This window comes from Pagrus major, chromosome 20 (assembly GCF_040436345.1).
Source record: "Pagrus major chromosome 20, Pma_NU_1.0".
In the NCBI taxonomy this organism is placed as follows: domain Eukaryota; kingdom Metazoa; phylum Chordata; class Actinopteri; order Spariformes; family Sparidae; genus Pagrus; species Pagrus major.
The window spans coordinates 473,925-498,876 of NC_133234.1; the positions used below are offsets into that span (position 1 = coordinate 473,925).

The 24,952-nt window shown below is 40.8% G+C and overlaps 1 protein-coding gene across 4 annotated transcripts in view; it reads left to right on the forward strand.

Annotated features, from left to right (window-relative positions):
• LOC141016101 (RNA binding protein fox-1 homolog 3-like) overlaps positions 1-24,952 on the forward strand; it is a 245,436-nt gene that overhangs the window by 160,783 nt on the left and 59,701 nt on the right. For 3 of the 4 annotated variants that reach the window (XM_073490360.1, XM_073490361.1, XM_073490358.1), the window contains 2 exons: positions 1,633-1,779; positions 24,365-24,418. In XM_073490360.1, the coding sequence (XP_073346461.1) occupies positions 1,633-1,779; positions 24,365-24,418 (201 nt within the window). The remainder of the gene's footprint in view (positions 1-1,632; positions 1,780-24,364; positions 24,419-24,952) is intronic. The other variant, XM_073490359.1, reaches the window with a different exon arrangement.

Sequence of the window (24,952 nt, forward strand, 5' to 3'; positions counted from 1 at the left end):
ACAGCACTGTTTTGGTCTGAACTGAATAGCTCTCTTGGTTGCCTTCACAATATGCACCAATGACCTTCTATTGACCACAGCTCCTTACAGTTGCCACTACAATAGAGGGTTTGAACCTGGCCCATGTGGAAGGGATGGGAGTTTAAGATCCAACAGACCAGGGACCCAGCCAGAGAAGTTCACCCTCACCACTCATTTGGGTTTACCAGGTCTGGCAGCCTCCCCTGCCATCTCATCCACCTCAACACCATTTGGTGATCAGTGACCTTTGGCCTAAGGTGGCTTAGTACCAAGTACACTTATGAACCACCTTATTCTCAAACATAGTGTTTATTAAGGTCAATCCATGAATAGCACAGAAGTTCAAAAACAAAGCACCACTCACGTTCAAATCACCCCCCTCAAGGATTTCCCATCATTTCCCCATCTCTCATGCCTGGCCACCAGACACTCACCAGCAAGCTCTGCTCCAAGGTCTGGCTCCAGGAGGAGGCCCCAGTGTCCACAAACTGGGCAAGGTACTCTTTTCCTCGGGTCACAGATTCATAGGATCTTCGAATCACACTTAGTCTGGTCCCTACCCTAAGACCGATTTGCCTTGGGAGACCAGACGAGGAGCCACTGCCCTCAACATAGTTCCCAGGATCGCAGGCACACAAATCTCAAATTCTTCAAGGGGACACCAAAATCAATATGAACAAAAATAATTGAAAAGAAAATAACAGGCCAGCCAAACTTAAATCAAAAGGAAGCCCGACCGTCAGAGTTCTCACTAACCAAAACCAAAATTAGAAACTAAACTGAACACAAAGTCGCTACAATTGGGCTTTTTGACCTATCGCCTCTTGAGTTGCTACACTAAAGAAACAACTAAATAGAAATATATATCAGGCTGCTGCTGAGGCCGGGACGAGAGAGAAAGAGAGAAGGTGTTCTTGCCCCCTCTATCTAATTCTGCTTTTATGTATATGCAGGAGTTCATCATATGTCTCTGGTGTTCTGACATGAGCACATGCATACGAAAATTAATTAACAGTCCACCAGAAAACAAACAAAAAATGTTTGGGTTTACCGAGGTAATTTTGGTTTAACACAGTAGTTTTCATGGTTACAATGGTGGTTCACTTCTCCCCAGCATTGCCATGGTAACTTATGCTGCACACCTAACCTGCTCCGGAACAGGTTATGTTCCAGACAAAAGATTAACATGTGTCTCGAAAAATTATATCTCTATTGGTTGAAAAATCTGAGGAGCTTGGCGCGCAGGTGAGAGATGTACTTCTTCCATTTCATTGCTCTGTTGTATCATTGACATTTTTATTCATTTCTCAGGGAATAATGTATGGATTGTGATGAAAAAAATCTGGCATATTTAGTGGGCATCTATGAGTGAGTACAAGTTGATCCATATCCAAATAAAAATCTATATCTAGCAGATTTAAATATATTTTATTTGATATTGGATGAGGCAACATTGTTGTGTACTGACACAACAATGTTGTAAAATATCTGTTGTTTTTTTTCATGTTATCCGTGCACCTTGCCCCTCACCTGTGTCTTTCGTAGTTCTCTCATATATTTCTTTTTACCATGATGGGGGCTAACCTGTGGCACTGTGTGTGTTTCCTGCAGCAGGCAGAGGAGGTTGCACAGACAGAGGGCTCCCAGCAGCTTCACCTGCAGCCCAGTGATTCATCGGAGAAGCAGCAGCCCAAGAGGTTACACGTCTCCAACATCCCTTTCCGTTTCCGAGACCCTGACCTCCGGCAAATGTTTGGGGTGAGATGACTACTGCACCACACACACACGCACGCACGCACGCACGCACGCACGCACGCACGCACGCACGCACGCACGCACACACACACACACACACACACACACACTCACACACACATCCACACACACACTTTACACCCCATACACTCAATATATATCTAGTTGGAATCATTCAGTTTACAGCACTGTACAAAACATTGCCGGTGATTTTCAATAACACAGTTGCAAATGCTTTCAAAACAAAATCAAAAACAGGAGGTCAAAGGCAATTAAGAGAAGTTGACATCGCTTTCACATCTTACAAAGCTTCGGAAATGGTAGCAGGAACCCCTGGATTCAAATCTAGATCTTGTGATCTCTTGTTTGTAAAGTAAAATATGTTTTGTTGCCCACTCAGGCAACATTAGGTATTCCACGGGATGCTTTTAAATGCAGTATAGTTCAATCACTAAGAAAAGCTTAAAGGAATCCATCTTAAATCATGTAATACCATGTCAGCCCCTCAACACGAAGAGTGTTCGTCCAACACTGTCCTAATCTCATTTATTGTGTGTTACCTCTCATGCTCAGTGAATGGAGTTTCAGTGCATTCCATTAGTGTCACAACTCTGCTGTGGTCCAAATGTCCACTGGAACTATTTCAGAAGAGGGGCATCTGCAAGAATCTTCACTCAAACGTGGAGATGGACACATAGGCTTCAATGACAGCTGACTTTGGGCATAATATAAAAACAACATAACAAGTGCCCCTTTACCTCCTAGGTATCCATAAGTACAGCTTTTTCTGTACTTTCTTTACCAGGGTCTGTGATGTTGATTCCCAGGATCCTAAAACTGTTCACCTGCTCCACCTCAGCTCCACTGAGGTAGACAGAAATGTGTGTCTTTGCCTCCTTTTGTTTAAAATCAACAAATCAGCTGGTTTTGTTGATGTTGATGTTTGCAAGATTGTTGATTTCCATCAACTGTCATCATTGTATATAATGTGTCAGATGATGGTAGTGTCGTCAGCATACTTCATAATAGAGTACCCTTGATGCCTGGGAGTGCAGTCATGGGTCTACAGTGTGAACAGCACACATCCCTGGGGGGCTCCGGAGTTTAGCACTAAAGTAGAGGAGATATGGAGGAGGTTATTTCGGAGCATCAATTACAGAGCCTGTGTCTGGTGTCAAGGCTCTAAACTCACCACTTCCCAAGAGCAAACATCAACGCTTCATACACCAGCTTCTACATTGAAAAGAGTATGTTGTGTTTGAGTGTAGTAGAGCAACTTGTGTTGTCTCCCTGAACTACCTCACAAGCCTTGCTCCATAAGGTGTAAATACTTCACATAATTAACTCTGTATTCTCCCCCAACCCAAATAAGGCAGAGCTTATTAATGTTTAATCTTCAGTGCCCATCCTTAAGCAGTCCTTGGAGAGTGAGAATGGTGGATATCCATGCTCCATTTCTCTTTATCTGTATAAAAGAAACATTTAGTGTGTAAGTATAGTGCAGGAAATCAGCAATGCATAATTATTGACTTTAAGACCATACTTAAAACAGAAACCCTAGGATTTTACACCATCTGTTGTGTAGGCATTAGCCCTTGTCACACAGAGACCCCGCATTATCGGAGCAGTGGGGGCTCACCATTTCTCTACCGTTGTTGGTCTACACTGAACCAAGCAGCACGGGTGGAACATAGTACACATCATGACGTTGAGATCTGTGTGGTTTTTTTTCAACTTGTTCCCCCAGTTTCCACCTGTTAATCTAAACATGTATCGGCCGACTGTTTATAATCATATGGATGCAGTTAGAATGTGTTGTGAGTGAGCTCTAAAATGACATAATCGCCATCGGTAAACAGCGGATTCTGTCTGGCTCTCTCACTCGTGGGGAGGGATGCTGTTTTCTGGGGGAAAGTTCACTGAAGTCTCGGTCAGGAGGGCTGACAGTCGCGGTGATTTTTTTCAATACGAGTTTCCAGAGACAGTAACTACAACAACACAATAGTGGAAGGTGACAAAGACGTGTCAGTTAAAGTTTTTTGCTCTGAATCGTGTCACATAATAATCACAATCAACTGCAGGAGCCGCCTGGCTCTGCTGCCGGGGACAGATGCTGTTTTTCGAGCAGAAATGTGACAAAGAGTCTGTAGGACAGACAGGATTACAGACAGGATGACAGAGGCTTTCCACATAAAACTGCGGTATTTTTTACCTCATATAAGTTGCCAAAGACACTACCAGTTACCATGTTACTGTTGTTTGGTCCTGTAACATTGCTTTGTGGGTCATTTCTCTTTTATTTGAGAGAAGGATCTGTTTAGTTATCAGACTGTGAACACCATCAGACCAACACCCCTGATCCGCACCTCTGGCTTTTCCATTCACATAGACGCCGTCTCGCCTCTGTAAAGGAGGGCTCCATCTGCTGGAATAACATAATAAGTAGACCTATACAGAAGAGAATGAGATATAAACAAACAATATTTATTGAATAGTTAACCAGTGGTGGAATGTAACTAACTACATTTACATCAAGCAATGTACAGTACTTGATTTTCATTTTATCAAACTTTATACTTCTAATAAAATAATAAAATATAAATAATAATGGAACAGCTGAAACAGTCATTACAATCCCATGAGATTCTTATGTAATGGAAACGTTGATCACTACTCCAGTAAACTGGACAGACCTTAGATACGACATAGCAATGGAAGACAAAGTAGGCCAATCAGCTCATTTAATCTTTCAGCTCAGCTGTTAGCCGGATAATAACGTTATGCCATCTAGATTTAAAGAAAATAACATTGTGTATGGCTGACAAACAGTAAATATAATTTCACAGCATGTTAAACAACATGGCAAGCTAGCTTACCAGCTATGTCGCTGTCCCCAAATCAATAAAAAATTTCATGAACAAATGACTGGCTGGCTGCTGCCTAGTGAGTTGAACAGTGTATGTGATGTGGAGGATTGCTTGATACAGTAAGCTCAGAGGGACAGTATAGCAGAGCTAAAGTGAGGAGGTAAACGCACACTTAGTCAGTTTACCCAACTTTTCAAATCAAACAGGGTTTACTCACCTTTATATGAGTTATCCATTACTTGTAATGGACAGTTCGGCCAGCAGACACTGAGGTTACCCCCTCTTTAATTTACTACAGCCCTGAGTGTAGGCTTCTCGTTGCAGCAAGAATGTGTGTGGTGTTAAGAGGATGATGATCTGACAGACTACACTTTGTATTGTAAATTGTAGATTTTTGTTTATTAAATTTATTTTAAGTGTCAAGGTATCTGCACTCCGCTGATGCCAACGCTGCTCATTTTAGATACAGGCTGTAGTGCATTCATTTAGAATGGTTAACAGATAGTTTAACTGGAACGACTTGAGAAGTTCCAGATGTGCCTGTATATCAAAAGTTAATTAACACCCTCCAGCCAATCAGAATTGAGTATTCACCCAGACCATGGCATAAGTCATCTTAACCCACATAGCAGGTTTTCAGATGAATTGAATAGACAGTCCTTTTTCACAGTGAGACTTCATAGTAGATTCAGTAGATTCATCACCATCACAAACATCAGATTCATAATCTATACCTACATGTTTTAATATGTCTTTTAAGACACTGAGCTTTAATGCATAATTATTACATGAAATGGAAATATTATACATCCTGTTCGTAGGTGTCATTTATTCTCGGGCCATGGGGGAAGTGCCCCACCACTTTTTGAAATGGCCAGTTTTGTCCTTTAAGCATAATTTGTTAAAAATGTTCTGAAAAATAGCTTGCTCCAAGAATTGTTAACTAAGAAATGAGCATGGATGTCTGAATATAGTATGGTATATTTCATCAGTTTGACCAAGATATTCATTTCACTGAACATAGAGGCGGGAAATAGTGAACTGTCTGGATGCTGAGGCATTTCCCTCCTCCTCCTCCTCCCTTCCTTTCTGCTGCAGCTCTGAGTTCTCTTTCTCATGTTTTTTTATGTGTTTAAACAAGTTTGTGGTGTTGCCACAGTAGTGAACAGCATTATACACACATTCAAGTGTTAAAATGTTTTCACTTACAGCTGTAAAATAGCTCCAAACGATGCTCCTCTTTCGATCTTCAAAAGGCGCATGGAGTATTGGTAGTATCGATATTTTGGGATCGATCAAGCCACTCCTATCAACGATCTAAGTTCTCATATTACTGCCATAAGGTTCATGTAGCACAGGAACTCCTTTCTTTTTCATTTCAACTTGCACTGTCTGTGAAATAATTAATAATTAGGATCTACATATTTAAAGAGCAATTTTACTTCACAACTCTAAAACAGCACAAACAGCTTTATATTATAATCTTTGAATTTAGTTACATCTAGTAAATACTGTTTTTCTTGCTTACTTTGGTAACACCAACATGTGAAAAGTACATGCAAAGCACCACAATTATTTTTGTTGTCTGCAAAAACCAACACATACATCTTCATCTGCTCCCACCATCTAAGGGAGTGAATTATTTTTGATGGAAATGTCCCCACAACAACTGGAAAACTCTTAGAGGCTTTGTGCGTGCTAACCATTTTTCAAACTTGGAACCTGTAAGTTTTGCCATTGCTGTAGTTTAATGTTTATTTTGCAGCTTTACCTGTTGAACTTAGCGTTAGCAAATCCCATGTAATACTTAAATAAAAATAGAATGCGATCATTTGCAAACTAACTGTTAACTAACATGAGCTTTACCATGTGTTTCCAAGCCCATGTCGTAATATCTTTTATACAGTCACGTTTCACAAAACGGTGAACCTCACCCCGTCCTTATTTGTGAAGGACGGGGCCTTTCTAGGATGCCTTCTTCATACGCAATCATGATACTATCACCTGTTACCAATGAACCTGTTTACCTGTGGAATGTTCCAAACAGGGTTTTTTGGAGCATTCCACCACTTTCCCCTATCTGTTGTTTGAAACAAAAAAGCACATATTGTTGACCCTAAAATGAGCAAGAGAGAAAGAAAAAAATCAGTTTAATAAATCACCAAACACTGTAAATGAACCATTTTGAAGTTACTGAGGAGTTCCCCCTCATGTGAGATCAGTTCGTAAAAGTTATTTTTTCCATCAGACTTTGTTACATTGATGTCATTGTGCTCACAGACCTCAGCAACTAACTTGATGTATGCAATAATAAAGTTAGAAAGTCATGTCATGGTTGACAGGCACATGAACTTAACACTCACACACACACCTTCTCTTTTTTCCCTATTAATGGTCTAGCTTTAAGGATTAATAGTTGTGTGGAGGGCGGTGGCATTTCTGTGCAGAGTCTGTTTAGGCTCAGCCTTTGCCATAATGGGCTCCACTGGCACTCTCCTCTATTCACTTAAAATGGAACTTGTGAGCAACTGGCTCAATCTCTCATTATGGTTCTGCTAGACTACCACCACAATGCAAACAAAAGCAATAGCTAGGGCATTACAGCAAATGGAATTCTGTGTCATTTCAGCAAAAGCTGTAATAGAAAAGCAATACAAGAGCATTAAAAAAGCCGTATAAAGAGGTTCAATCAAAGGTGATGCAGCCACAACCTGGAGGTCTAGCTCTGTAAATTACACAATGCACAATAATACTCCCTCAAATGCCTGTGGAAGTCCAGGTCAAGTCCCAGGAATTAAGCCAGATTTTTGTATGTGGCTGCAGAAATGGAGGCGCACAAAGCAGAAAAAGTATGGCCTCGGGAAGGCATAAAACTGGGTTCATTACCCGATCTTATTTGAGTTTAATTCATAATTAGAACAACACATTTGGAGGGAAATTACTGGGCCGGGGAAGGAGGCTTTTAATGGTAGAATGATAATTGACATTCACAGCACCACTTAATTCAATTCTCTCATTCTCAAGATGTGGCTGAAAACTGCAAATAATTCCCTGGGACTGCAAACTCCCCAGATGCTTTGCACATTTACCTACACACCAAGGGTTATTTGGATTTAAAGATCCTTCAAACAGTAGGGAAGCAATCCCAGTCTGACCAGAAGTCAGCGTCTGTCGGGTGTGTTTTGGCCTTTCATGAAATTCTTGTCATTAGTTTTGATGCATGGAGCCAAAATGTGAGCCAGTGGATCCAGCTGGGCTGCACTCACACAAGGATGCTTTTCATTTAGCCACACACAGAGTGAAATTTGACAAGCTGATATGCAGGACTGCCATCCCCTGAGTCTCAGCTGTGTTTAATTAATAAGCAGGCACTTAGTGAGCCAGCCACTAGAGGGTCCTTACTGTCACATTCCCAGAGGTAGGGGTCCTAAATGAGTCATTAGATACTCAGCCCTCATGCACGTGCACGCAGTGTGTCGCATACACACTACGACACTCACATACACTTAAACATTTATGGTCTACCTCAGCAGTGTGTGTATGGCTGTGTGTAGGTGTGTGTGTTTCCAGTGAGCAGGGGTGGTTGGATTTTGTGCTAATGGACTTTTAATGACACCTACTCCTGCCTAATCACCTGTTCTCGAGGCTTCCAGCATTCCAGGTAGCCCAGTGTTCCCAGCAAGGGAATTCTTTTTAATGTCTCCTGTTCATGGCTGCACTCTAATTTCTTCCCCAGTTATTTCATAAGGCCATATTGTAACCTGCTCTGCATCTGAGGAGGTGAGGTGTAATTAGAATCTTAAAATCTGCTAATTTACATCAAAATACAAGTATAGCAATGGAGCCATTTAGCAATGGGTATTTAGAAAACCCGAGCTTTGCCAGTGCTGTGTCTCCCAGTGGTGCCAGTGTGTTTGTGTTGATTAAGACAATTAGAGTGTTTACAAAAGAGAGAGACAGTTATTGCTCTGTTTACAAATAAGTTGAGGCACTGCTCGTGCGATTGGTGATTTTGGGTGATGTCATCAATTTTAAGATGCTATATTTTTGGTGCCATAACCACAGGAGTTCTATTAAACGTGTGAGCAATCATCAAAGTTCATCAGAATTACATATTACCTCAATTCAAGAGCTTAATTTGCACATGTGCACCAAACAAAAATGGGTCCAATTCATTACATTCACTTGAAAAGGAACAAAGTATTTTTACTTTTCACAGTTTTGTAGTAGTAGTAGTGTAGTTTTGACAGGAGTATTCACAGTCAAGTTATCCAAATCAGCAAACTCTACTATGGTAAGAAAACCATGTGGCTAAATTCACTTCAAAGCATACAAGAACTTTTTTTCTCCTAAGGCGACAGAAACCTGCAGTTATAACAGAAAGCTTACTTAGTGTTGCTCTGACTTGAATGCTTCAAGAAAAATACGTATGATAAACAAACAAACAAAAAAACAAACTCGACGAACCCAAAGGGGTACCGCCACTATGCCTAACAGGGAATTATACACTCACAACACTTGAGCACCAGCCGACACTTACCCAAACCTACTGGCACCATTGTGAAATCAGACAACACAACCAATTATTAACTTATCTTTAAAACTTACCATGTAACTCCCCAGTAGCAGGCCCTGCTAAAGCAGGAGGGCTGTCACAGCATAAACTGAAAAATAGTAAAGTAAAATCTTCTTTTTCAAATTTTACTCAATCAACACCAATTGTGTATACAACATCATGGGTCAGAGATACACATTTCTATTATAGACGAGGAAGATTGGCTGAAACACATGGCCACTATCAGCAAATGGCAGGGGTAACAATAAATTGGCCATAACTCAATAACCATTGGTCCAATCATCATGTGTCTGCCCAAGCATTTTGAACACTGCCGATAGGGGGCATCTCAAATGCCCCCCAATCGTGTATCTGAAAATCCACTGGACATGATTTCAACATTTTTGGTTTGTGTACTCTGAGGTGCCATATTGATTGGTGTAAGTGACCGTGGCCAATCTCTTATTGGCTCCTAACTCAAGATGCCTTTGAGCAATCGTGACCAAACTTACTGGAGTCATCCTGACCTGTCTCAAGTTTCATTCAAGTTCCGCCATGATGGATTTGGTGCTAATTAGCATAAACTGAAAAACAGTAAAGTTTTTTTCAAATTTGATTGAATCAACACCAAATTGGGTATACAATATTGTTGGTCAGAGATACATATTTCTATTATAGATGAGCAAGATCAGTTGAAACACACGGCCGCAATTAATCGAAATACAGGGCACAGGGGCTTAGACTGAATTGGCCATAACTCAATAAAATTTGGTCCAATCATCACTAAACTCTGGAGATATCTTCAGGTCGAGGATGGAAATAGGTACATCAAAGCATTTTGAGCCCCAATCATAGGGGGCGTCACAAATATCAGATATTTGTATCTCAAAACCTGGTGAACAGTATTTCACAAATTCTGCCAAAACCCGCTCATTGCTGCTTGCTGCTTTAGTTTCATCTGATTGAGCTTATTCAGCAAAAAAAGCTTGAACTTGTCTGATAGCCGCAAGTTGTTATATATACATATATATATATATATATATATATATATATATATATATATATATATATAGATATACATATATATGTAAATTTTGATTTATTTCAGGACCGACTATACCACACAAAGACAGAAAGTTCAGTTGTTAAGATTTGTTGAGATCAGTGTTGAGTCAGTTACCCCCCCAAAAGTAATGTATAAAACATCAATCCTTACTTTTTAAAAAAGTAATGCATTACTTTACTTAATTACTCCCTGTACAAAGTAACTCTTCAAATTACTAGTTACATTACTTTTGTATTACTCTGCAGTATCGTCTAACATGCATTGTCACCTAATTACCAGTTTAGAATATGACATTCTAAACCTCAAGTATGCATATGCTCACCTATATATATATGTATATATATATATATATATATATATATATATATATATATATATATATATATATATATATATATATATATATATATATATACATATATACAAGGGCGTAGGTTTGGTCTCAGCTTTGGTAGTGACATTACCAGGGGTGGACTGGGACAAAAATTCAGCTCTGGCATTTTCTGTCCAGACCAGCCCACTATATTATCAGCGGACACCACGAAGAAGTCCACAAATCTCGTGGCGTCCTTTCTCACACATACTACAAAGGAGAGTCATATTCCTTGATAGCAGTTAACAAATAAAGCACGTAGCTATGAACTCAAGGACTAAAACTGACAGCTATAGCAATCAACCAATCAATCTTTGTTCATTATAGTGTCAAATCACAACAGAAGTTATGTTATGACCAGGGGTGGGACGAGACTAACGGGAAGAACCCAAAACCAGAGACGGGGTGGAGTTTTTCTCACATCATTACTTACATTTGCACAACAGTTGGTGCATTTCTCAAAACAATTAGTACAAACTGCAAAACCTTGTTGATAACCTGCAAAAGCATGTCACATGCTCAAAATAGAGGTCATTCCTCAAAACCAAGTATTCCTATCAATGAAAGTGTGTGTGTCATAAAAAAAAGTCCTGACACCATCATTTATGAACAAGGTAGTCAAATGGCTTTGTCGTGTTTTCATTAGGACACTTTACTAGTGTTTCCCAATGCAAAAAAGCCAGATCTTTGTGACCTGAAAATGCTCAAGACTATACACTAACACTATACACAGCCATTTGAAAACTACAGTAAAAGTAACACATTTACACACAAATTATACCTATTAGATAGTTATCACCTCAGTAAACAATAAATGAATTGAAAGATTACAATAAATTCAATGGTAAATATTGCAAATTAAATTTATTATTTGCTATAGGTTTACTTGTGTTTTGTATCTCTGTTTACAGCTCATCAGGCCACGTGAATGTTTACTGTTGCTATGGCAACAAGAGACCGCTGACGTTAGCATCTGTTAGCTAGCTTAGCTAAATCATCTGAACAATAATAACCCATAATATCACAATTCGGCGTATTTGAACAAAATCAACCACAACTACCAACAGTCACAGCCCTTTAACTCTGGGCTGATGTGCTGCCACATGTTAGATTGTCAAAGTTAGAAAATAGCGACTTCAGTCCCTGAGGAGCTACGTTAGCATTAGCGGCAGCTGCGTTAGCATTAGCGGCAGCTACGTTAGCATTAGCGGCAGCTGCGTTCATCAGTATGTTAGTGAGGTCACATCACATTGAATGTAAAAACGTCTTTTACTTTGTTTTGGACGTGTCCCAAACATTCAGCCGAGCCAGCCCCAGGCTGACGGCACTGACCCTGTCTGCCTCCACTCGCTCATCATCGTCAGGTCCTCCTCCCTCGTCTCCCGGCGCAGCAGCACCTGTGGCTGCTGGCGGGTCGGTGTTACTGGTCCCGGCACCAAAAAGCTCCGTCAACTTCGCACATTTAGCAGCCTCCACCTCCAGAGACTTCAACTTTTTAATCGCTGTTTCTCAGCTGTTTCTTCCTCTTATCCATTTCAAGTAGCGGACACAGTTTGGAAGATGCTCACTACTACCACTCACTAACGTTACTACTGGCTCAGCAGCAGACAAATATTGGTAGTGACTATTTTGCAATCCTCGAACATTGGTTGTGACATGTCACGACCATCTATATAGAAACCTACGCCCATGCATATATATGTACATATAGATATATATAGATATATCATATCAGATCAGATCATATCATATTATATGTAAGATGACATACACTTGTTTTTCTAGCTAGCTATTTAATAATGTAATACCACAAAGCTGACAAAATAATATATCCATACATAAAATAATAAGAGACTGGCCTTCTTAACACTATCAGATGATGGTGACGGACTTGAAAGGAAAACATCATTTTTAAATGGCATGACTACATTTAACAGGGGAAACACACTCAAAATCACTTAAGTCACTCCCTCAGCAAACCATGGCTTTATAATAGATTTGTTCAGCTCATTTTACATGTCTATCAGAAAAGCTGTACACCTGATGATAGGGTGTCTCTCAAATTGTTTCTCAGACAGAGTGTTCCTCCTTGGAGCCTTCCCACAGGTGCATTGACAGTGCTGCTGTGTTGAATTTCATGGATATCAAGATGACTTATTTTGTAACACCCAACACTGGTTGAGATTGTTTATTATAAAGATGAGACCTTTAAGATGTGAAATGGAGTTTTGAAAAAAAAGGGAAGGCCACACTTTATTTAATTTTCTAAAATTTAGAAAATTACTTAAGAGGCACTTTTTTCAAAAGCTCTCTGTTGTGTATTTTATTTAAAAAAGCCCTTTTTTGACTTGAAATAAAAAAGAACCCATTTATTTATCATCAGAGTACTTCCATAGAATCCAGAAATTAGATATTATGATGTTCTGGACCTTTGCTTAAGGAAAATTTCTCCAACTGGACCTGTTTGAATTTTAATTAAATTCCCCTGGTTTTCATGGAAGATGAGGTTTGTGTGATAACACCAAAGAGAACAAAAACCAGTAAAGGAATTTCACATCGCTATATCACCTCCTTGTTTCTTGTTCATCAGCTTATTGGTCAAGACTATTGAATTTGTGCTTACCAGGGCTGTATGTATAAATATATGGTGTGTGTATTTGTGTGTGTGTTTGTGTGGCCTGCCTGACTGCTGGCATGGCAGACAGAGTAATTAGTTCTAGTAAAATAATGCAACCATTGAGGCCAACAATTAAAAGTAGCTTTCTTCCCACTCTTTAGACTAAATGGAGGAGTGCTTTCATTTGCCTTAATTTTCATTTCATTCCTAATGATTTGATCTGAAGGAAATATTCACCTACTGAACTAATTCTTATTCACAAGCACAAACACACACACACACATTCACAGATGTGCAGTTGTACACAGTTTTAATTTTATCTTTTTTAAACAAATTCTTCAGAGAAGTCAGTTAGATGACTGTGACTATGCAACCTTTCTTTTTTAGAAAAACAAGAGGAAATTTTGTTGGTTTGTTGGTTTTGTTTATACTTGTGCTGTAATACCATGGCCTAACCACAGACTCAAGTCTGCATGTGAACCCCAGTAGGGCAAAACAATTTATTGAAAAATGATCAAATTGCAAAATTACCAAAGATTCTCCAAGTCACATTATAATTTGATCAGTGAAAATGAAATACAAAAGTTATAGTTCCCACTAAAATTGTGAATGATATCACAATATCTGTCAGAATAATTGCCTTAAAACCCCCATATCCTGCACTTTGTATGCACACCACTCACATCAACCACTTCCCTACTGCCCGGGGCAGTAGGGAATGTGGCCCTTCGTTCACTCCAAAAACTTTTGCCATTTTACATAATCCAGGAGGATTACTTTTTGTCAGTAGTGTCATGCCAGTATGCAAAGATAGCGTCTGACATCTCTGGCTACTGATTTAAGATAAAACTGTCAAATCAAGCAGTGCCCATTACTGGTCAATACAACCGTGTGCATTTATATCTTACTTATGTATGGTGCATACTTTACTATCCCAAACAATATGGGTAGTCTCTTTTCCCCTATGCCAATGAGAATTTTTTGGGTTTTAACTGAGTAGACAGTGACACGTGCTTTAAAGCTATGGTCTACGATTTGAAAGATTGGTCATTATTATTAACATTATTTAGATGGTGGTTATGGCCCAATAGTACGACCTACACAATGTGAAGAGCAAAAGGAACCAAATAAATCCATTCTCTCTAGCACCTGCAAAACTGCAAAGAATAGCAGCAATAGCAGCCATCCAGTCTGGATGGCTGCTATTGGTCAATTTTTCCATCCAATCCCCTCGCTCACTCTCCTGCTCCTGGTCACGCCTCGTCCCAACCCATTTCCGCATTTGCAAGAGGTTTGTTTTGCCCTGAGCAGTTCGGGTATGGAGGGAAAGCAGAGCGACAGCAAGCGTCCTCTGCTCGCCCCACCGGCAAAGGCTGAAAGAAAGCGCAAGTCTGTCACTGAAAAGGCAGACACAAAGCGGAGATGCGAAATAAATAGGGCTCAAACCCGAGTAAACATTGGGTCATTGTTTGAACGGTGGCGAAAGCTCCGTGAAGATATGCACTGAAAAGCAATGCTGATACAGCAGAGTTTCTGTTGAACAGGTAATCTTTCGTCTTTCCTGTGGATGTTGTGACACAGATAACTTTTATGCCGATGCTGGCTTATGACTGTGAAAGCTGCCGTTAGTTTTTTTCTGTTATTAGACGGCGTCGAAACAATTTCTGTCTCTGCAATATTGTCAACACTTGTTTACTTGTTCGACGGAGACGTTAGCCTCTATGGTAGCATTGTAAGCTAAAATTGCTATCATGTTTACACCAAATCAGCCTATTTATTTGCTCGTGGCAGCTAAATGAAGCAGCAAGTAATGCAAGTACGATGAATGAAACCCCTCCGCTTCGTGTTGGGGTTTCATTCATCCTGTCCGGATTTATTTCTCCATAACAACCTCTTGCCCGGTCACTACTCAATTGTTTTGCTAACCCTCCTCCCGGTCTTGTCCATTTGTTTTCAACGAAGCCTTTGCTAAATCAATACGATGGATTATCATATACGCGTTACAATGTGTGTATTTGTGTGTCTTATCTGTCATAAACAAGAGATTACGGTTTACGGAGCACGTTTGTGTCGCGGCCGTGGTGCTACTCAGACAACAGCTGGGACACAGCTGGTCCGAGGCTCATGCAGGTTTAGTTTTCAGTCACAATGTGGAAGCGATTGTTGTGATTAAAGCGGACAGCAGCATCTGTTAGTCTCTTGGCCCTCAATAACTTTTAGAAGTGGCTAACTTAGCTGTCGATAAATAGTAACTTATTACGTAGCTGTAACGTAACGTAGCTGTAACATGCTAATGACGTTACGCTAGCTTGGCTGTGGAGCTTAGCTGTGGACATTGTAATGACTTACAAGATTTATGTTAGTTTCAACGTGCATTGTAGTAACTTTACCTGTGAATCCGACATCGTTACTCCGCATTCAAAGCTGGCGCTGTATTTGGTTTCTGCCGGCCGGTTTGTTGCTCTTGTTGCTTGTTGCGGGAGGGGGGGTGTCGCGGGAGGCTCCCACTGTTGCCAACTCCTCAGTAAGGAAAGTCCCTATTGGCTGTCCTAAAAGTCGCTAGAAGTCACTAAATGACGTCATCACCTAATTTGCATAACTGACCATGTGCATTTAATTGTAATGGACGCTGTAGGAGAGAGGAATAACGTTGTGGGAGAGATAAAAAAAACACCCTTAATATGTTTAGAACTACAAATGAACTTATTTTAGTGCAGTGATTTATTTTGGACGAAGAACATTTTACATTTACATCCAGCCCTGACTGTAACCCAGGGTGGGATCAGCCAGCGGCGGCTTCGCGCATGCGCGACTCGCAGTCTGGACGCGAGGGGTGAACTTCTCTGGGAGGCGACACCCGTTCTGAAGGACCGCCATTCCGACGGTCTGCCAGGTTCGGAATGGCGACCTTTTTTCAAAAATAATTAAGGGCCGGCATTCCGAAACATGAAAGTGAACGTTCGGAATGTCAGCCCTTCGGAATGCCGCCCTGGACCCACCTTCTCCTGCTCTGACTGCAGCTGGGAGACTGTTCCGTGAGGACTGGGCCGCCTGTGAGTGCTTCGGGACGGTCCCACGGCAGCACCCGCTGCTCGTTGAATGATACGTGCTTTCACGTCAGAGTCTCCACAAGTCTCAAAATACTCGCTTTTTTGAAAAAGAGTCGTTAGAGGGGTCTGAAAAACTCGCTAAATATAGCAACAAAGTCGCTAAGTTGGCAACACTGGAGGCTCCGAGGGGAGAGCGATACGAGCTTGGAGGGGAGGGATTAAGGAGCACAGAGGGGAGGGGTGTGTGTGTGGGGGGGATGCTTTTTCAAATCTTTCTCAGATCGTAGACCATAGCTTTAGGTTGACCACTGTATACAAAATAATAAGCCATAATGTAAAGGAAAAACAATTTCTGTAGTACAACAGTATTATATATTATGTATTATGAAGTAGGGATGTAGCGATATATTGAATTTAGTGATAACACGATAAAGAGATGCTGTTGAAATGTTGTGGGACTTTGACGATATCTACCAACCTATCACGTGGTTATTTTTCTCGAAAACCTCATGGATATAACAAGGGAAATCAGTATGAATGCATTCTACTATCTCTCCTTGTCAATGTATTGTTCTGTTTGAACAGCAGATTGCACATACATAAGTCATCATCGCTCTCATAAGTGTGATTAGTTGGCTTTGTTGGTTTCATTCTCAATGCTTGACTCAAACTGTTAGCTCACACAGACGCTCCATTAATGTCTATTTTCCAGAGATGCTTTTTGCTGCAAGAGTGTCTCTAGGCTTGTTAGGTGGAGCAAGCAGGCCAGCTATCCGCAGGGCAGGCTGCTACCGGGCTGCCCTGCCGCTGCTCTGCCAACCAACCCGTCTACTTCTACTAACGAGCCTAGAGCACTGCAGCTGCAGCCAGGTGGTGTGTTTACTAGTGGTAGACTACAGCTCACAATCCGCTGCATCAGTTTTTACAAACAACCGCGAGAAAAATATGCCAACCCATTAACACCAGACAACTACTGAACATACGGTTAGGACATAATAACGTGTCAGAGACGCTGACAAAGATTTTTCGTGGCTCTGGTAAGTCCCGCTGTACAACAGGAGAGAGGGAGGGAGTGCTACTGGCTGCTGTATTGTTTTGCAATTGTACAATTTGTCGTCTCCATCTCAACTGTTGTCCAATGGCTACTTTCTCCACATGCGTAGGTCATGGCAGGCTACTTTTAATTTACTATAGAGGAAAAACATGAGTATAAATATCGTACTGTGAGTTTTTGGTATTGTTCCATCTCTATTATATAGTTTAATCTATGAGGCAGCTCTGGTTTAGGAGGTAGAGTGGGTTGTTCACTGATCACAGGATTGGTGGTTTGATGGTCAGGGCAGCACCCTGTGTGGTAACTCACTGACAATGAGTGGCAAAAAACCTTGCATTCCATTCCTAGAGAATTTTGGATAAAAGCACTGTATAAATATAACCTACCATTGATAATGTATTCCTGGAGTAAAACAGTAAACAGTGGAGTATACTATATATGTAAGTATATACATTAGTCTGTAAGGAAAGTAAGGTAGTTTAAAATGGAAATACTCAAGCAAAATACTGCCTCAGAATTGTACTTAAGCACAGTACTTGTGAATATACTTAGTTGCAATAGTATAACAAATATGCCACAGACAGCATTGCAACATTGCAGGTTATTAAGAGGGCAGAGAGAAAACAGAGGAAGTTAGGCTAAATTATTTGCTCAGTGGGCTGAGAGACCCAGACAGAGACAAACAAAGGCAGAGTTGAAGAGAGAGCTAGGAGAGATCTAACGCCATTCATTTTCAAACACCATACTCACAAACACAAACAGAAAAAAAATTTAATTCTGATTTTTGTTCAAGTTATTTTAAGTTAATTGTCTCTTTATTTAAGACTTTTGTTTTTCATTGTAATACAATCAATAATAGTCTTTGATAAGTTTTTTTTTTCCTTTTCTTTCTTTGACTCGGCGTGTCCATATACTCAGCTTCAACGCATAAATAGATAGTTATGCGATGTGCATGCAAATCATGTATATCATTTGATGTGTTTTTTGATGGTGGAATTCCTTCGTCTTCAGGGCTGATGCTGGTGCTGTGACCTTGCTTTTGCTCAGCCGTCTACTCCATGTTTATTTATTTATTGAAATAAACTACTTGATTCAAGGTTTAGTTATGGGGAGCTGAGAATTATCATATTGCTTGGCAAGGTTAGTGCTGCTTCACATAGCCATGAGTTCATCTAGCTGCTCCTATATGGCAGAGGCTGAAACTGAGCATCTACTAATCTGGGTTTTTTAAAGTTATTTTTATTTATACTGAATGTGGTTATAGCTGCTATTCTACATTGATATTAATTTGGAAATTATATATACTTAGATTTATTAATTCAGTGTTTTGGGAGGGTTTACTGTCAGTGAAGTAGCTGAACTCAGAGTTTGTGTATTCCTTTTGTTAACAGAAAGGGAAAATAAACTAATTGTAAATCATCGATTTTCATTTCAAAATAAAATGGCCTAGCGTTGTTTGGACAAAAATGGCAGATATGAAACAGAGAGTGGACTTTATATATAACTTTTATAGAAAAAATCACAGTCGAAAAAAAACCCACACAGATCTCACCATTATGATGTGTACCGTCATGCCTCTTTTGGTTCCGCAATGCTGGCATGCTGTATGAAATGACACACTGGAGTGGCTTTATGCCGGTGCTGCTTGGTTCAGTGTGAACATACAAAGGTGGTTTGAAGGCGAGCCTTTGTTGTGGCAATAATGTGGAATCTCTGTGTGAAAAGGGATACTCTCTGTTTCAGAAAGATGGGAAGTCATGTAGCTATTATCTCTGTCTCTCAGTGTAGGCTCGGAAACTGACTTCATTCTCAAGGATTTGGGTTGGTTGTTCACATCCTCTGAATGGAGAGGGAGTTAACCTTCCATCAAGGGAGGAGTGTGAATTAGAGTGACCAGAATCACATTGGCTGAACGACTGTGGTGGAGGAAGACATTCTGACCTGAGCCTTAAAAACTCCTCCTTGTGTGAGTAGAGATCTTACTCTGGTGAGTGCAGGTCATCTAAATGGTGCATGGCTTTCTCATTAGCCATCTCTACTTCATGGAGGAGAATAGAATTATGCGGCCTAAGGAGTTCTACCTCCTGTTCTAGCCTGCTAATGACAGCCAGGTTTTACACTCTTTGCAAGGGAAGAAATAAATCGCTCTACAGTGGAGTTCTCCATTGTTAAGCAAATTGTCTAAACAACAGTCAGTGTGGTTGGCTAGCTGGTTAGCTTCCTGTAAAGGAGGGTTGGTTACAGCACAATCTAGGGACCAGTAAAGGTAAACACAGGTTTACAAGTGTAACTTAGCCCATCAAACTATGAACATGCACCAATTGGAATGCAGGGCAGTAACAGACAGAGGATTGTCTCTTAAAGTTGACTCGGGCTGAAACATGTGGTAGTAACCACTAGTAACAGTACAACACTTCTGTTTCACAGGGTAGCACGCTGTGGCTCTATCTCTAGCTGTATTTCTCACTCAGGCTTAAATGCAACACAGTAACAGCCAGGTATGAAATGTGAATATGTCTCACAGGGCCATTGGCACGCTGTGATTGAAAGAGGAGCGCTTAAATTGTCATCAAATTCTGACAGCTTGACAAGAATGCATTGAATACGGAGTATTTAAATGCTGAACTGAAATTCTTATGATTTCTACAGAGCACTTTCAACTTGAATTGATAGCAGCAATAGCAAATGGCTCAAAGTAGTAGTTAATGACCTAAAAGATTTTGGTTAACCAAATGGGTTATCAATTTTACTGATAAATCAATTCTCACTGCACTGTTTACGTCTACCCCTGTAGCAGACTAGTGGGGTTAAATTTAAAGACTTTTGGCTAAAGAGTTTGTTTAATTATGCTTAAATTAATATTGCACAATTATGAATGATTGCCAACAGTACAGTTCCTCACTGTAATTCCAGGGAATTTGGGTTAAATTTGGCTTTCAATGATAATTAATGATTATCAGGGATAATCACATTACAATTACAATTTACATTAGATCGCCTCAGAAGCACCACCCTTGAAGGGAAAACATAGCCTATTCAATAATCCGGTCTCATTCAAAGGTACTAAACTGTTAGTTTAATAGATTGCAACATTCACTCTTGTACAATGTGTCTGGAAGAACCGACATGTGGTGGCGGTGGTTCAAAGTGCTATGCCGAATGGCATGGACAAAGAAAGACTACAAACAAAATGGCTGATGAAGGGGGACTACTGCATGGCCGATAAGGGGTGGACTGAGGCCCAAAATGGTAGATCACCACTTGTGTCTTTGATAGGAGAGAAACTATAGATAATGGTGGTGCTCACACCATGTGCTCACTGATATCACATGTAGTCTAGGCTGAAGAATGAGAGTGTGTGTGTGTGTGTGTGTGTGTGTGTGTGTGTGTGTGTGTGTGTGTGTGTGTGTGTGTGTCGTGGTGCCAGGTTAGAGGAGATGGTTAGCTGCATTCAAAGACCCTGAGTCTGTGTGAAGCATAACTCAACTAAAATCAACTAAGCCATGTAGCAAAGCAAACTATCAACAAACTGACTACACAGAGATCACAATGACTCCCTAACAGTGAACAAAACACATAGATTCAGCACAAGAGCATTTCATCAGCCAGAGTTAGGGTGCACTCACACTAGGCCCTGTTGCTCCGTATCGTGCCGAAGCAACCGGGCCTGATCACGGTTACCTCTTGGACATAGGTCATCACGTCGTAGTGTGGTTGCGGCACAGTGGGGAACAACACAGAGAAAATGACACTTCACTGACTTTTTTTGTGGCTTATTTTATGTCGTTTTGGTCATAGATAGCCCTCTCAAATTCCTGGATTTCTCCATTATGCAAGGCAGCGTAACACGCATGATTATACTTCATGTCCACATTGCACACCCATGCAAGTGCATGAGCAATTGAACCGTGCCGAAGCACACTTCGTCCAACCATGCTTAAGCACGGTACAGAGCACTCACACTTCAAGAAACTGGACTTTTGGGGTCAAACAGGCTTGGGCACAGTACAGATTGCCTCGTGTGGGTGCGACTCTAAACAGTCCTGTGCTTAGCCATGCTGTTTGCTATCTAGGCCCAGTTCAACGATACCAGTCTTTGTAGAAAAAGGTACTGGTGGTTCCTTAGCTGATGAGCCCAGCAGGAGAACATAGTAATCCAAATGTTGATCAGTGCTGTCCTTGCTGTGCAATGTCCGATGAAAGAAGGTGGATTAAGGAAACCAATCGCTCCTTTCCTCTGCAGGGGTTGCAGCTAGCTGCTAACTTGCTTCATGTCCCTCGGATTGTGGAGTTAGCTGGCAAGCTTTGTGTCACAGCTGCTGGTGCTAATTGAGTTGGGGTATGAGCATACCTCACGTCGATGCTGTGGGCAAAGAGAGAAGAGAGCTCAAAGGGCAGGCAGACCAGTGGGAGAAGAGCGTGAACAAAGGATGGAGCTGGAGTTTTGACGAGCTGGTCAGTGGGGGGTCTGTCACCCTGACCAATAGTAGCTCAAAGCTTGGTCTCTTGGCAGTCTTTGCACCTAGGTATGAAGACTTGGGAATGTGTGGGACATTTCTCTATAATTTGATAAGTGAAGGATCTGTTTAGTAGTTTGTTTAGTCAGACTGAAAGCCAGCAAACCGACACACCCCTGTCCCACGCTGCTGCCATTTCCATTCACACAGACGCAGTCTCGCCTCTGTTGCGGCTCTGTTACTACCTCCGGTGGTGGATCAGAGGCGGAATGAAACTGTCCCTCCATTCCGCCTCTGTAACTTTCACACAGACAGTGAGGCGTAATATTGGTGTAAGATTGCCGCCTTGAAAAGGCAGTGTGAATGGGGCTTGTAATGCCTGCATGAAGTAAAGTACATTTCCAGCTTCAGTCAGCAGTCAACATGACACAACGTAATCAGCAGACAATGGAGGTCATTTCCTTGGATCCAGTCAAAAGTTGAAAGTAAACTTCGAGTTCTACCACCTATGGTAAAAGGCCCAGCCTTCACAAAGGTTTTTTGTTTTGATAGAGACTTCTAGCTGCAGAAATTACATATTGTACATGTTCCGCCCCACCCTTAGGTGGCTCTATGGGGCAAACAAAACTCCAACCCTGACCCACATTAACCATAAGATGACACCTTTATAAATGACCAAATGAATGGTATTTATTAACATAAAAACAGACAAAGAGCCAAGATACTAATTAAGATTAACAAAAACACACATTACCAAGTTAAAACAAAACAAATTCCCTGGCTGAGAGGCCTTTTTACCAGGCCAGGTGCACCTTATTACACAATCAAGCAGGAGCACACCTGGGTAAAGCTAGAAAGGACAGACAGGAGGAGGCAAGGGACAAAAACTACAGGGAACACTTAAACCTGGAACAGTGTGTTTAAGGAATAGGGCAGCGTGTAGTGTGTGTGTAGTTGAGCTAGAGGGACAGCGACGGTGGTTGCGTTCAGACCAGACAGGTGTTTGTAATCAGACCACAGAGAAAGTTTAGTAGTGAAGTTGTCTCCTGGAAGTAAATGTAATATCACCATTATCACTGTGCATGCTAATATCAATGCTATGGCTGTAATGATCTTGATCTTGCTAGAACTTGACTAGAACGGCAGTCTGTTTGCCATGATAATGGATAACATCCAACTAGTAACCACGTCCCCATTCTTTGTTTGAGAAAGAACTGTAACCTAAAAACAGGAAGCAACACTGGAGTGTGGTTCTGATGCCTTGAATTCTGACTTATCCAGATTGGATAAGTGATAAAATTGAAACAATGTTTCTTTTGGTGGAGTATTATAAAAATATGTATTTTTTTAAAAGAGTAACTTAACAGTAGCTCAAAGCTTTGCTAACTTCTAGTGGTTTAGCTTCTCACCTTGCTGCAGTGATGAGTAAGTGTACTCCAGGGTGTCTCAACACACTGATGACATCACTATATCCCAGTTGTGTGTGGATTCAGTTCAGCACAGCACTCTTCTGACCAAACACCCCAAAAAGTGATGAAAGCTGTGGCCAGAAGTGAAGTCCCTAAGAGCTGCCGATAGCAAAAGGTTGTCTTGGTCAAATATCATTTATAAAGCATATACTGCACAGGTCTAATCCAATTTGCTTGTATTACCACATCTCTATGGTACGTTCAAGCCCAAGATAAGGCTATAAACAAAGGAACTCACTCACTCGCTGAGTTTTAACCATTTTTAATCTCACTCGCTGAGTTTTAACCATTTTTAATCTATTTAAATTCATACATATAAAAGCCACAAATTCATTGCCAACATGAATGTACTTGCTGTGTGTCTCTGGATGTCTCACTCTACAGTAATTAGCCAAAGAACCATCATAAACAGCTTCATCAGGAGATCGTAGGCACCAGATGCATGGCTAGACTGCTGAGAGTGAGATTTGCCAGGTAATTACTTTGATGGTCTGCATCATGGGAAGATAAACAAGTATGGTTTATTACAAGCCTTGTTGCCACTCCCCCCAAATTATTTCCATGTTAAACTGAGAGGGCACTCACCTTCACTAAAATGACTCCTTTTTTTAAGAGGGGAAAGAAAGAGTAAGATGCTGGGCATTGGTAAGATCAGTGGTGCGTGCTGAGGCACTGTACTGCTTTAGCGTCCACATCTACCACTGTAATGTTGATTAACGCTGCCCTAGTCCCTAATACACACACACATACACACATTTCTTTATTACTACACCAGAGCAAACACAGCATTAAACAGAATTAAGAGTAAGAGCTGGAGCAGTGACTGCTTGACCTACTTAGTAGTGTGTGTGTGTGTGTGTGTGTGTGTGTGTGTGTGTGTGTGTGTGTGTGTGTGTGTGTGTGTGTATGTGCGGTGGGGGGGGGTTTGTTGAAGTATGAAGCTGTATGTTTTTTTAAAATCTGGGATTACGTACATTTTATTTGATTTTATTTTACAGTAGAAGAGAAAAATACTAATTACTTCCTCCCCTTCCTCTCTCTTTATCCCCTGACCACCTCCTCCCTTCCTGTCTCCCACAGCAATTTGGCAAGATTTTAGACGTGGAGATTATTTTTAATGAGCGAGGCTCCAAGGTAAGTGCACTGTAACCATATATTTAACAACACTCCTTAACACACATGATTTTCCAGCCAATTGTATTTGTCCCTTGCCCTCCTTTTCTCCTGCAATCCTCCACACCACTCACTGTCTTCACAGCTCTTTTTCCTTCTGTCTAATAGTAATTACGGACCTATCAGTGACACTAGCCTGCAGGCAGATTTTACACCTTACCAGCCTGCTATACATTGAGAATAAATCGCTCCCACTTATCTTAATGCTGACATTAAGATTCACTCAGTCTGCAAACACACACTATCTTGCCTGGTTAGCTTCTCAACCTCTAGTGTCAAGACGTAAGAATAAACTGTGTGAATATACTCCACCAAGCTACAATCCAGCGCAGTTGAATTACATAACACACTAAGAGGTGGAACTGAGTTAAAATTAAAGCATTTACTTCATAATTTTCACATAAACAAATACCTATTTTGCTGATCTGTATCACATACAGTACTCTCTTATAACAGTGATTCACCCTCTAGCCATTTCATGTAGCCTTTACATTT